This window comes from Perna viridis, chromosome 7 (assembly GCF_037379345.1).
Source record: "Perna viridis isolate PV_CMFRI_1.1 ecotype Kerala chromosome 7, ASM3737934v1, whole genome shotgun sequence".
In the NCBI taxonomy this organism is placed as follows: domain Eukaryota; kingdom Metazoa; phylum Mollusca; class Bivalvia; order Mytilida; family Mytilidae; genus Perna; species Perna viridis.
In genome coordinates this window covers 42,728,421-42,743,545 of record NC_142451.1, presented here as the reverse complement: position 1 = coordinate 42,743,545, position 15,125 = coordinate 42,728,421, and the positions used below count along the sequence as shown (strand labels likewise).

Sequence of the window (15,125 nt, the reverse complement as noted above, 5' to 3'; positions counted from 1 at the left end):
CTAACGTAATCGGACATAACTATATTTTATCTTCGTATATGTCTTTGATAGGTCTGATTTGTGTTTCATGTAACGATAAAATACTCCTAAAAGTTATTTCTAAATGTCTAGTGGTATTTGGTAGAAACTTATGCATGATACAGTATTTGATAAACCAACCTTGTCCTTATAAACTAGTATGTTACCTTATTGATTTGATAAAAGCAATTTATCAATATTTGTCATAATCATAATTTATTGTTGAATTTTGACTTGTTTTGCTGATGCCAGGAATGTATTGAATATATGAAATAAAGTATAATGATAAAAAAGAAATATATGAGAAAAGTAACGTATCAAATCTAGACGGTTTTTTGTGGTTGTACTGCAATTAAGCAAAACACAATGATGATAGGCCAGTGATATGATAAGTCTAAGATGAAATGATGACAACCACTTGAGTGAATAAAACAACGATTCGTTTTAACATCAGGCGGTTTCATATTTGAATATCACCAGCTGATTTCGCTTATTATCGCATATCTTTTCGTATCGTTACTTTTTCCCGCAAACGTAAGAGTATGGTTTCCAGAGAAGTTCCTAAAATATATAAAAAATATTTTGTTTTACTTCCTTTATATCTTTATTTGTCCTACGTCATAATATTGGTATTTCTCCTGATGGATTACAAGTTAAAGATTTATACACCTTATCATTAGGGATTAAAGTATATTAACTCAAATCTTATTAAGCCTTTGAACAAGATAAATTACTCGATCAATGTAATTATTTCATGTCATGTAGTAAAATATGACAAAAACAAGTCCAGAAACACCCTACACATGACTCAATCGTTCATGATCTCAAGTCCCTCTCAGAAGAGATTATTTGCAATTTGAATCAATATGTTTAAACTTTGAACTGTACTAATGCAAACCCAAAAACAAGGAAGACGACTTCAAAATTTTACATGTTTACGTATTCGTGAAAAAAAGAATCAATATATACAAATTTCGTAAAATAAAATTTGGTATTATTGACACACGATCCTGTATTTGGCCGGCAAGCAATATGTTATTAGCTTTTCTCATTTTCATTACTGATTACGCTCCAACCAATGGATTTCTATTGAATGCACCACAGAACTCTGGAAACCAGTCGTTTTCGAATGGGCATTTTCTAACAGTATCAGCATTTTTAGACGAAAAGAGCCTTCTCATCCAAGAATCCGAAAACATTAAACAGGGAATGTTGAAATTAAGCCATGACGTCTTAACCTCTCAACTACAAAAAAAGTTTGAAGAACTTAATAGGAAACTGATAGGAATAGAACTTAATGAGACAAAGCAAAATCAGTTGGAATTTCAACAGAACTATTCTTCACTGGAAAAGAAATTTGACGCGTTAGCACAGAACTATGAAATTTTGAAACAGAACTACAGTATCCTCCAGGAGTCGATGGCTCCAGCAAAACATTAGAAACGGAGTTTTCAGAATTAAAAACACTAGATGCCATACAACCTTTTCAAGAATTCCAAACTCTGAACAAGACTGTGTATGCACTGGCAATCCGAACACAAACTCTTGCATTTAAAGAGCACGCTCGTCAGCAGGACTTCATTGCTTTATCCAACATAATCATTCAGTTAAGAAAAGAGTGTGAGCAAAATAACACACAACTACAAAAACGGACGAGTGCCAACTCTGAACAAGGTAAGTTGATATTTCAAATTCCGATTTGTAATCTGGGCTAGGGATATGCATAATCAGATATCAAACTTAACGAAAACATTTTCATCTGATGTTGGACATTAAATATTTATCGACAGGTTAAAAAATACAAAACATACACTATAAATAAAGCTCTAACGAGAAACTAATATGGAAACAATACACGACTCAAGTTTGGTAATATTTGAGCAATATTTTGAAATAAGGCAGCAACCAACTAATTTCTTTGGATGGGTTTAATGCTATTTTTATACCTAAACTTTTAAAATTAGGATTTAAAAAAGACTTACTTAATTTTATTTTATTTCCTTCAAGTTAAATGCATGTAATTTGTCTTTTAAATACATATTAATCTTGTTAGGAGTCAGATACACATATACAATATTCACAGCATTTTTAAAACTTTAACAGGGCAAATGTATAAACCTTTCCTTTAATCTCCTTTCCCTAATTTTTGGCAATTTCCACAAGCAAAATTAAAAACTACCAACCATATAAAACAAATGTGCGCTGTACACGTGTTCTAAGGCAAGGTGTAACCTCTCATCAACAGCATTAGAATTAAATTTAATAAACTGTAAGCAAGAAGCACTAAAAACAAAAATAATCGAGATAAGAAGCGTAATCAAGCACTGATAAGTTACTCCAGAGTTTGTCCATGGAGTAACATAACTATAGCCCCATGTTTTATGCAAGGAATAAGGGGATTTGAATATTATGCTCCGGAAAAATCCCAAAAAATTAAATTATACATAGTTCGTGGTCTGACTACTTGGTTAGTTTATACCCTAGGGGACCAATAGTCCACTAGCTGAGGCATCATCCTGATGGTTACTAAATACCAGTCATATAAATATTGCACATTTCGGTATGATGAACACGTGTTACAAGGGGTTACCCCTCATTATCAGCATAAGAACCAAAAGTTTAATATAAAAGAAAAATATATCCCATACCTCAGGGAATCATTAAGGACTACTTGATTCCCATTTTTCATGTCGTATCTAACTTAAACGGTTGCTTTTTTCAATGATCAAGTAGTTTTGAGGAGAAAGAACCGACTTTTGAATATAGAATAATTATAGATTTGTAGATTATAAAGAGCCCGTTAGGGTGATATCAAAGCGTTTAAAAATGACGTTATACTGTTTGTTTATCGGTGATTTCATAGTCAATTTAACGGAATGTTGACATTGGAAGTTACCGATAATTTTTTGTATGACGACTGTAGCCAGAAATCGAAAATATCAGGCAGTAACAGCTATTGAAAAATGTCGAATTGCAGATGAATTAGCATATAGCAGTAAAGATGGGTAATGCATAATTGTAATATTCGTGGCCAGACCATGTTTACAAAGGTGACCATATTTAAAATAAATTTGAATAATTTTGTGACTATTCCGTCAAACTGAAATTTTCCAAATAAATTGAAATCATAAATTGAAATTGAAATCATTTCTTTCTTTGATAGTTGTGCTCACAGCTTATTTTACCCGACGAGGAATCATGCCGAAGGGGAATGGAGTAGTTTTCAACAACATCGGTCAACAGATCGGCATAACTAATGTGACAAATTTTAGATCCAATGGGAGATTTACTTGTGAAAGAAGTGGTATCTACCTTGTGTCGATAATGGCTAACGATAATGGGAATGATGCTGAATTTTTTATACGAAAAAATAACCAAACAATAGCACACGTTGATATTGGAGAACACTCAGGTTATAACTGGTGGTATAGTGGCACTGCTGTCGTTGCAGAACACCTTGAAGTTAATGACAGTATTTGGGTCGACATTGATGGAAACTTCAATGTATATGGAGGAACTTGCTGCTTTTTGTCACTTGTGAAAGTCAAATGAAAAGTGAGGAAGTAATATCAGTTGAAATAAAACTAAATTTGAAAGCACTTTTTGCAATGTTGAGATAGAAACAATACTTAACTCTATTATGGCATCATAACTTACGACTAATTTTACACTTACGATTTTTTGTGAAAAGGACTGCTTATACATAAGATTCACTTTTTTCAATGTTCTTGATGGTGTCATTCTCTTTAGATATAAGTTCTCTCCTTACTCATCTGACTGTTTTATTCAGTGGAAATGTCCATAAATTCTTTTTGAGCAATCAAATATCATTACAGTGGGTACCTTTTGTATATTCTTGATGTGGTTCTTTAGGTCAGCTCTGCTTGTGCTTTTCACTTTTACTCTTTTTATAGAACCAGAATATATTTATTTCTTTCACATGTTTCCTGTGTATGTCAACTGCCATACACATGATAAATGATTTGAATTAGTGTCAAGATTGCGTTGTATGTTCTAAGTAGGAAGTTTCATTTTGCTGCAAAACTCCAAAGCTGCTTTATATTTACCAAGGCGAAGTCTTAGCAAGTATTTTAAATACTGTTCTCAAACTCAAATGGGCAGACAATCTGCTATCGAGACATCAAAATATCATACTTCTTACTAACAATGGCGTTACCACTTGCAGACAAACTATTTGAATTCCCTTCTGATTCAAATCTCTTATACAAAAGACCATTTTAAATTTCAATGATTACAAATGGATTCAAACATCGTATCTCTACCCTTTTATGGAAAGTTCTTCCACTTAAGATATATATCTCTGATTTCATTTATTTCTTTGTCTGAATTTTTTTAATTCTTGAGTCGACTTTTCTTAAAACAAACGCGAAGTAAAGTTATGTTAGTAGGTGTTTGCTTAGTTTCTCATAGTGTCGATTTTAGATGAATCCCTTTGTAGCAATAACATGTTAATAAAGCAACGCAAAGATAGAACATTTCTTGAACTTCACAATTAGCCGCACTTTATGTCACTCTCAAACACTTGATTATGCTTTTAAATCATACTGACACACAACTTTTCCATATTTTTTTAATTGAATTAACTGAATTTAACGTGAAAATGCCCTTGAGGTACCGTATAGCAGGTAATTTTAGCAGGGTATAGCAGGGTTCTAATTATGAAAAACGCCAAACAATACTCGCGAAATATTTACTCAGAGCACTAAGCATCCGCCATGAATTAGAATCAATAAAATATTAAGCATACTTTTTTTTTTACCTCAAAATCGCCAAATGTTACACCTGCCAAAACAACCCACCCACTGTGATACAAAGCTCAAGCAATTTTGTAAAGGTTTTCATGATAGAGTTATACTTGCCCGTAATTACTGAACAGGACTTAAGTCAGAATATTTTGAAGACATAAACAAGAAGCACGATTTCAATATAAGAACGGTGTTTAAAAAAATAACTACACACTGATCTAATGGAGATAAAAAAAATAATTATAGCTTGTATACGAGTTGCGGAACCATCTGTGCTTGGTTATATGGGAAAAATCGATTAAAGCTTATAGAAATCAAGATGGTAGAATAGTTCAGATTCAAAATCAAGTCTGCTTTCAGAAAGAAAAAAACTTCAGAAAAACTCGATAAACAGGCAACTAAAGGTAAATAAAACACACCGTTCATTATTCTCATGCATTAAATCTGAGCAAATTTGAAAGGATTATTTATACTGAAAATTTTCAAAACCGTACAGGAAATGACAAAAACGTCAACTTTTTGATAAAAAAATATTACAGATATGATTTTGACATTTGGACACATGAAATAATTGTACGCTGCAATATTGAATTTTATACAACTTAATAAATATTTTCCTATAGAATCACTTAACCTGAGTTTACAGAGTATATCCACTAAGGCACATATATCTTCTGTATTGATAAATAGAAAACAACTTCTGATTAAAACAAAAAAGACAAAGTCATCATACAGTTAACCAATACGAATTTTGCCTTTGACATTAAAAGCACTAGGCCCGATGTCAGTCTGACAAGATGTACACCTGTTATACCGAGTAAAGATCTGGTTTCGTATCATAACAATCACAAAATGTTTATGTGTTCATATCTCACTTAAACCGCGAAGGAAAAAAAAATCTGGTTCATGTAAAACTGTAAAGGGCATTTTAGGAAAATATCAATGTATTCAACTTCGTCCTCTTACAGGTAACACCTATCATATTCCAGCCGAAACAAATAAATTCTTGTTATTTGCCATAGTGACCTTAAATAGCAATAGATACGGAATGTGAAGGAGAGGATGTCAGTTAATTTTATAGTGAAACCAGTCTAAACCAATTCCTTAATAATAAAAAAACCCTGTCTAAACTAGACACTTTTATACGTCCTAAAATCAATATCAGATGTATTTTGAACCTTAGTAAAACGAACACCTGTCTAAACCGAACCAATTTAGTCAAAAAGGAATTCAGTTTAGACGGTTTTGACAATAAAAAAAAAAGAAAAGGGTCTTTACATTGAAACTAATACACTATATTTAAAAGCAGTTTTTGGCATGACACGGGTTGTATCTGTTATGTACCGGGGTTAACGTTCTCAACCACGCATTGGACGAATTGGGATTGATACTACACACGATGAGGACATAACTTTTTGAAGGTTAAAACTGCTCTGGAGCTGGTTAAGTTAAAACATATATTATTTGTAATAAACAAAATGGATCAGACACAAGTAAAATAACATACTTATGAAGTCTTCTCCTGAAATGATAATAATTACAATAAAGTATAAGCATACAAATTCAATGGTGTTATTTATGTTTTACAAAGTTAAGACGAGACAGTAAAAATATAACATTAGGTGATGTGGTGAGATGTGATGTGATGTGATGTGATGTGAAATGTACTAATTCAGCTCAAGCAATAAGGAATCTTTTCGTGCATTTAATGAAGGAATATAAACAGTCCATCACAACCTGATATTGTTTTTCTGATAGATTTTCTGCAAGACCAACAAGTAAGTGTAGGTCTATATTACAAAATTCAAGAACCCACTGTAAGTCTCTCATTAGTTTGGTGCTTGCATTGCTATAAAGAGGGCATACAAAAAAGTAATGATGAGCAGTCGCGTACGTATGATCACAATGGCACGATGGACTTTGTATAATATTTACTCTATACAACTCAAAGTTTAAAAAGAATGAAGAATTACGAAGTTGAGTTATCAATACATTTAAATTTCTTGGGCTGTAGCAAAAAAGTTTGGGAACAGTTTATCACTGGTGTTCAGAAAACACGATTTAAATTGTTTGAGTGCCTTAATCTCCCTTAATGTTCTATCTAGTTTATTGCATTCAACTATTGTTGATGGAAAAAAGATTCACGAGTCACCGACAGCCTACAAAAGGGAACAATGATATCTTCACCATTCCGAAGCGGATATACTGTAGTATATTGAATCTTCGGTAGCATTAGATCTTGTACATAATCCGGAGCCATTTTATTATATATTTTATGAAATAAATTTACTTTTTTACGTTTTCTTCGATCTTCTTGTTTTTCCCATCCAATTTCTCGATATACTTGCTCCAATTTGGTGAATATCGGTAAGCCAGTTATTATTGTAGCAGCTTCGAATTGTAAAGTTTCTAGCCTTAGAGTGTATACATTTCAATTAACTGATGAACTGTGGATCGTTCTGGTAGAAATCCCGATTGAAACTCGTATTGTAAATTGTTTGAATGAAGGTGGTTGTAAATGAAGTTATAAACAACCATTTCCATTGCTTTCCCAACACAGCTTATAAGAGAAATGGGTCTGAAATTGGAGAGTAATGACGTATCACCTTTCTTGAAAATTGGAATCACGTTTGAAAGTTTCCACTGCGAGGGAAATATACCCTCCTGTAAGTATTTATTGAATATTAATTCTAGGGTCTTAGCAATAAATTCTGGGCACATTTTTAACATCCTATGGCTAATCAGGTCTGGTCCTGATGCCTTATTTAGCCTGAGAGCTGATACGTCAGTTAACTGCTAGTAGTCCTTTGTTTGTTCATTTGTGTAACGTGTATTCAGTTTCTGTATTTCTATTGTAACAAGGGACTCAGCCCTTTTGAACTGATTTTTAAGAGTGTTTAATTGCGTAATTTATTGAACTGACATATTTTATTGCATAAAGAGCAAAGGGATTGGACAAAAAAATCAATTTATAAACGTCCTCTCCCATATAGGAATAAGTAACTGCATAAATGAATTGCATGCAACAACAATAATAACTACACAGCGTATGATTATTAACGAAACAAAAAAAAAGCACAAATAATATATATGCAAATATAATCTACATATGCGCCTATATATAAATAACGATCATATAGAATAAACATGAATATAGTTAAAACAATAAAATGTAATCGTTCATTGAAAACGCCTAGTTTACTTAATAAATATTGTACAGAATAAAACAAAATGTTCATTGTATCCTTTTCAAAGGTTATCGTCACCAAATAAAAGATAAATTTCATCTCACCAAGAAAAGACAAACTATCTTTTCAGTTAAGTCTGAAGCAATTATAGACCGGACATTTAAAAAAAATAGTGAATAGAATCCTCAACTACCAATCCGCATGAGCATTTTGGATCAGTGATAAAATTAACCCGAAAAAGATCTGCATTAAGATAACCACACCTTTGTCTTACGTGCGTATGAACAACATCCAAGAATCTATATCCAATATCATAATATTCCGGTGGTATTGATTTTTCTTTTGAAAATATGAACTGAAGAGGAGTTACGCACCTTTTAATCCAATCCATTCCACAAGTTAATGGTAGAAGGAAAATAAGTATGAATAGAGTTGTAACCTTGAATTCAGTATTCTATATTCATTTTGATTTCTCAAGTTGTAATTATTTTCAACTTGATCAAAATATTGAAAACAGTCTTATAAGTAGGCAGGAGACTCTCCCTTACGAATTTTGTATAGAAAGTTAAGATTTATATTTTTACATCTCTCTTGCAAAGATTCCTAGCCAGTTTCAAAATACAATAATTCAATACTACAAAATTTAGGCAATTCAGTGACTATCCTGGCGGCCTTAATTTGAGCTTGTTCCAATTTTGATTTATCAATTTTGGCCACAACCATCCCAAAGTTCACACCCATATTCTTAAACTGGTCTTATATAAGAAAAATATATCTTTTCAAGATTGTTCCTATTTAACGTAAATTTAAACTTACGAAGTAATGACAGTTTTCTGTTTACACTGCATATAATTGATTCAATTTACAATTACTAGACAGAAAAACGTTAAAATGTCGGTGATTAACTACATAGTTTATATTTATATTATCAAATTTCACTTCGTGTTTGTTTACATTAGTTCTTATACTAAATAGTATACTCCCTGTTTTTGTAGGGTTCTTATCAACAAAGCAGTTTTAGATCAGTCTAAAATACAGTTAAGATCCCTGTTTAATTTGTTTTCTAAGGTTTGGTAATCAGATGAAGAACAAAAAGAGAGGTATCATCAGCAAAGAAACCTTGACAGACTTTCGGTATCGTCAAATAAATCCTTTATGTATATTAAGAATAAAAAGAATCCCAACACAGACCCTTGTGGTACTCCCTCTTTGATACTTCATAATACCTTCATCATAAACGACATTTTTTATTATTACCCTTCATCTTCGATTTGTGATATAAGTTTCTAACCATTTATACAAGTTTTCTGAAATGCCATAAGCTTGAAGTTTTTTAAGTAAACCTCGATGCCATACTTTATCAAATGCCTTGGAAATGTCACAGAAAAAAAACTGTGCACACCATTTCTCGGTTTTCTAGAGCTAAACTTATTTTAGGAAAAGTCTCTAAAAGCTGATGAGCAGTAGAATGAGCTGGACAGAATCAAGATTGGTATTTATAAATCAGTCGATTGTCATATAAATGATTATGAATATGTTTAAAAATTAACTCTTTCGAACACTTTCCCAACACAACTAAGATTTGAGGTGGGTCTATAATTAGAAGGATTTGAATTATCTTCTCTTTTATGTAACGCAATAATATTGGCCGGCTTCCAGGTGGTTGGATAAGCAGATTTTTGCAGTGAACTATTAAAAGTGGTACATAAGTTTTTACATACAGTATTTGTTGTAAATTTAAGCATATGGAGACTAATATAATCACATCCCACTGCCTTGCCGATTTCTAATGTTTCCAGAATATCTTTAACTTCTTCATAAGTTAGAAGATTAATATCAAGATTTTGATCCGTTCGAATGTCAGTATTCGGAGAATCAGGTTCAGAATTCGCAATATCAGTTATAGAAGAAATTGATTGGTTGATTGTTGGGGTTTAACGCCCGAGCAACAATATTACAGCTATATTCAGGCTAATTATAGAACAGAAGAAATTATTCAGTAAATTCGCTATATTTTGTCGTCACATGGAATTCGGTTTGTTTCAAAGTTAAGTAAAGGTGGGATATTTGACGTTAAATTTCCTTTGTTCGTTAGCATCTTGACTAATTTCCAATACGATTTGGGATTTTGATTTTCAGTATCAAGCAATTCATTTGCATTTACATAGAATTGCTCTTTAGCATGATTAACCATATTATTTACCTTGTTTCTTTGTATTTTATATCTTTGATATAATGTTGTGTTATTTCTTGATCGTTTATGTAATCGATCACGTTCCCACATTTCTTTACGTATCTGAGAGTTACACCCGGGTTTATTTTTTTGTCATATCATAATTGTTTTATTAGGAATGTATCGTTTTGCCAATTCAATGTACTTGTTAGTGAATCTTTCGGTCATCTCATTTACGCGTTATTTCTTATTGGCTCTGTGACAAGGTTAGTCAAGTTAAAATTGTTTACGATTCTAATCCGTCTAGAATTTGGCGACGCAGTTAAAAGGTCTTCATTCAGATCCCCATTAATAACGATTTGCAAGCTTTCATCAAATGCCCGTTCAATCGATGCTTCGATATTGTCCCAATACTGCTCTAAGGGCTAGGTGATCTATAAATTGTGCAAACTGATATCTTGAAATTAGAAAATATTACTTCAATCCAAATCATTTCACTGTTTGGAAATTCTAGATCAGACCTACGCTTAGAATGCAGGGAATCACATATGAAAACTGCAACATCTCCCCCGAAACAGTTTCTATCCCCAGAGATTTTCAAATCAGTGTTGCTTACATTTTCATCGAGATGGCTTTCAGTAATACAGATGATCTCGGCACCATCTGAAATTGTTTGTGCACGTATTTCTCCGTTTCTTGTTAGCAGGCCAGAATTCTCGGCAACGGCGTTTGCAAGTAGCAAGAGTTGTGAGAGAAAAATGGTAAATGACATGTTTTCATAAAAACTAGAGAATACTAGTGGATTAGGTATTGCAGGAATGTTCTTCACAATGCTCATTGTTCGCTTAAAACATAATAATTTTAGGAATTTTAGTTTTTATATATATATTTATATATAAAGGAATTTGAGTTTGCGTAGTCTACTTGTGAGGGCTGAAATATCTAAGCCCAACTTGACCTCCAGGCGAGAGTCGCTCCTGTGGTGACAAAAGGTGTAAATGTTGCAACCAAATGCACCACTCGTCATTCACCAGCACAGTCACGGGGAAACGCTACAAAATATTTTGCACTGCAAGAGTGCTAATGTAATATATTTGCTCCATTGTCCCATCTGTGGCCTTCAATATGTTGGTGAATCTAAACAGCCTTTTCACAAGCGCTTGAACGGACACAGGAGCGACCTAACAAAAAAGCCTTTACTCCCAGTGAGTCAACACTTCAGATTACCTAACCACTGCCTCGATGATTTCAACAAAATGAAAATCTTCATCGTGGAACAAAACACGATCTGGAGCGATCTACAGAGAGTGAAGCGGGAGGGATTTTGGATAAAAGAACTCCGTGTTTTACACCCACACGGAATTAACAAAAAAACATTAAGTTCTTCCTATTTTGTATAGTTTCTTATAACAGTGTTTATAAATATTTTTAGTTTTATAGTTCAGTATTCAAGATCAACACACAACGTGTGTCTATAGCACAATGTTCAAGATCTTTGTTACTGTCGGTAAAATTTTATACGTCACAGGTATTTACCTGATTAGGTAGAGAGTTGTGTTCACAGACCATTTACTTTCATACACACTCAGTTTATTTAAGGCACTGAAGAAGGTCATTTGTTGACTGAAAATTTTTCCCATTAAATATTTTATTATAGTGTGTAAACATCTTTATCAGTATCATTGTACAATCCTTTAGACTTATGAATAAACATGACTATACGATGAAGACGCAAATATAACACCTTTACTGGTACAGATCTAAGTTTGTATGAAGCTAAATCTTCACCCATTATCTATCAAAACAAAACTAAGCACGGTTGAACTGGCGATAGGATTTGGAATACTGAATAAATACATGTATAATAAATAGTGTAATGATGACACATCTGAAATATGTAGGCGCATTGACTTTAAATAATGGCAGTATCAAATATTAAAACTATATACAATAACGAATGTCAATAAGTAATTTATTTACAAAAACAACCGGATCAAATGATCAGTTGTATGGTCATCATCATGAACTCGTGGATAGTTACGGTGTATCCATCTGCGCCATGAAAATTTATTTGTTCAACGTGTCAGTTTTCCTTTCCTCTTTCGTCGACCCCGGACTTGACTTTTTATGAGTCCGAGTTGCTCATTTGCTTTTGTTACCTTGTATGTATGATTTTAGTTACATTATGTTCTTTGTTGTGTATGTCTGCATTTTCCATGTCTGGTCTTTGTCCCTGGATTACGTTCTTTTGATTACCGCTATAACCTTGGTTCCCTTGATTACTCTTGCAATCACCAAAGGAATCTATAAGGTGTTAAACAGGTGTAACAATTAATGTTTTGACTATTAAAATTGAAACAAAATGACGTCATAATTATACTCAACTAGTCACTAGGTCAGGTAAATAGGTATGGTGTATTCAAGTTGACCTGAATTGGACAATTAAATGTTCAGGAAAAGGAAGGATAAATTACAATGTGATAAATAAAATTTGAGGATTTTGGATCTTTTGCAGTTAAGAATAGCTGGAAAGGGGATGTAAGTGGCTTGTATTAAGCTTGAAGGCATTCAATAATTTGAGCTTTTCCACTGTACTAAAGAATTTGGATTTAATAGTGAACAATCTTATTACATCGTCACCTTTTGAAACAAAATCTAAATTTTGATAAAAAAAAGTTAAATATACCACGTGATTTGGATGGCAATAAGTAGTATAACAACACTACATAGTACCATAAAACAACAAAGACACGTGTTGATATCTTTACAACTCAGTTTGGAATTAAACATATTCAACGCCATTCTGGTCATTGGGCTGATTGAACGTTCCACCAGCGGCATTGCCATGCGGTAACTTTTCGAGTGCGTCAATGACATCATAAGATTTAACATACACAATTTCTTAATTGTTGTTATGTTTGGAAAAGAGTCGACCATCAGACGACCAACAAGCCTCGATTTTTCCGTCATATCGTAGTTGATTCAGAATGTCCATCATCGATTGTCTCTTGCTTGTTAAGTTTTCTGTAATATAGAGATGTTCAGGATTATTTTTAAGGCGTTTCTTTACACTGTATACGGCCTTTCGCTGTCGATAACTTGTGATTCGAACAATCACCTGAACTTTGCCTTTCCGAACCTTTAAGTGATATTTTTCCCGAAGTTGCCAGATTTAAAAGTGGAAGAGTTGTGATCACGCCAAAGTACTTAAACAATAATCTTTGTTGTGAAGTGGCTCAAATTAAACGTCAATAAGAATAATAAAGTTGGGAACGGTAGCCACGTTTAAAAGGTAAAAAAGAAACTAAATACAAATAAAATATGAATAAAACCCAATAATTTTTGCCCCTGACGAAAGCCGTAAGGCGAAAAATTTGGGCTCACATTCATCAAATTGTTTTTACGTTTTATTCATATTTTATTTGTATTTAGTTCCTTTTTTTACCTTTTAAACGTGGCTATCGTTCATAAAGTACTTTAACCCCGACGCATTTTTGCGCCTGCCCTAAGTCGGGAATGTCTGGCCCTTTTATGCAATGTTTCGTTTTCACTTTCAGCTCACTTTTGATGTTTCTGGAGTATATAGGGGTAACTATTTCACTGTACTGTTTTTTTGGGGCCAGTTGCAGCCTGCCCTGTAGTGAGAGGTTTTTTTCGTCGTTCATTGAAGATCTATGGGTTGCCTTGATCTGACTTACATCCCGGTGAGGTTGTTGTCTCTTTGACGTATTCACCATGTCCATTCTTGCTATAACATAAATTAATCGACCAGGAAGTTGCAAAAGACTGCCATGGCGTTAATAAAAAATTGCTGGGTTTTACTTGTTCAATGTTAGATTGATGCCTGATAAAAACTTTATTCACACATAAAAACGAAACGATAACGGAATGTGAAACATTTCTTTCTGGTGTTATTAATCTTAAGTGTTGATGCGAAGAACTAACTACAAATCTCAAGAACAATGTCAAAATATCAAAGAAACGAATCAAACTCTATGCCGAAAATGAGAAATTTGATATTGAATATTATATTCAAATACTAAGTAAACAACTGCATTAAGATTGATGTGACACATTGAATGTAGGTAGCGTGATAAATTTGCTTTGTAATTTAGTCACCTTCGAGTTGGTGTGTGATTTGGGCGCGTATAATGGTTTCTGTAATATAATTGTTGAGACTTACAGCTACTTTTACTTTATTTCCTTATAACTCGTTCGTTATCTTTATTTTCATAAACGATGTCTAAACTAATTAAGGCTATATTATGACTCTAAATTTAATACCGGTAGTTATGTGAATGTTTTTTGTTGTATAAGGAAATGGCTACGTTGTCCAAGTAAGGCTATGTACGGTATAGACTTATCTTTCAAAAAGATGCCCGGTAATACATATTTAAGTATATTATCATAAACAGGAAGAAAATGACAAAGTACCATTTGAAACTTGCAAACACATGTCAATAAAGTCATTTAAACAGTTAACATAGGCTCCCAGGAGCCTGAATCGCTCACCTGGTTGAATTTTTCCTTTCAAAGGCAATAAATTTAACAAGAACTAGTCCAACAATTTTGACTCAAAAATTCTTTGGTAGGATTTATCATAAGATTTTTTCAACAACTGAAAGTTTCTTTTAATCTATCATAGTCTCCAAGATATTGACTGAAAATTGGTAAAAAAAAAGGTAATTTTCCCATTTCAAGGCCAATAACTCTAACAAGGAGTCATCTGACAGCTTTTATCCCTGAAGACTTTTGTAGTCCTACTAATATGGATCAGTTCAGCTATTGAAAGAATTCGGTTATTAAACTTAACGGTTTTGGATGTACATGTGAAAAACTACTGTCTGACCCCTATGTTCCATTTTGGGTAATGGCGGCCATGTTTTTCGACCAATCAAAAATCACCACATCAATTCTATGAAGGATACCCCAAGGAAAATTCATACCACCAAGTTCGGTTTTATTTTGTCAAGTAGTGTC

The 15,125-nt window shown here is 33.0% G+C and overlaps 1 protein-coding gene across 1 annotated transcript; it reads left to right on the top strand.

Annotated features, from left to right (window-relative positions):
- Positions 1–1,462: 1,462 nt before the first annotated feature.
- Positions 1,463–3,737, top strand: LOC148612793 (uncharacterized). Its single transcript, XM_088590554.1, has 2 exons — positions 1,463–1,692; positions 3,182–3,737. The coding sequence occupies exon 2, from the start codon at positions 3,217–3,219 to the stop codon at positions 3,568–3,570; it is 354 nt and encodes a 117-aa protein (XP_088446680.1). The 5' UTR covers positions 1,463–1,692; positions 3,182–3,216; the 3' UTR covers positions 3,571–3,737.
- Positions 3,738–15,125: the final 11,388 nt, after the last annotated feature.

Bases quoted from the DNA above. Each gene is read 5' to 3' on its own strand.
- LOC148612793 (XM_088590554.1), top strand. From the start codon at position 3,217: ATGCCGAAGGGGAATGGAGTAGTTTTCAACAACATCGGTCAACAGATC.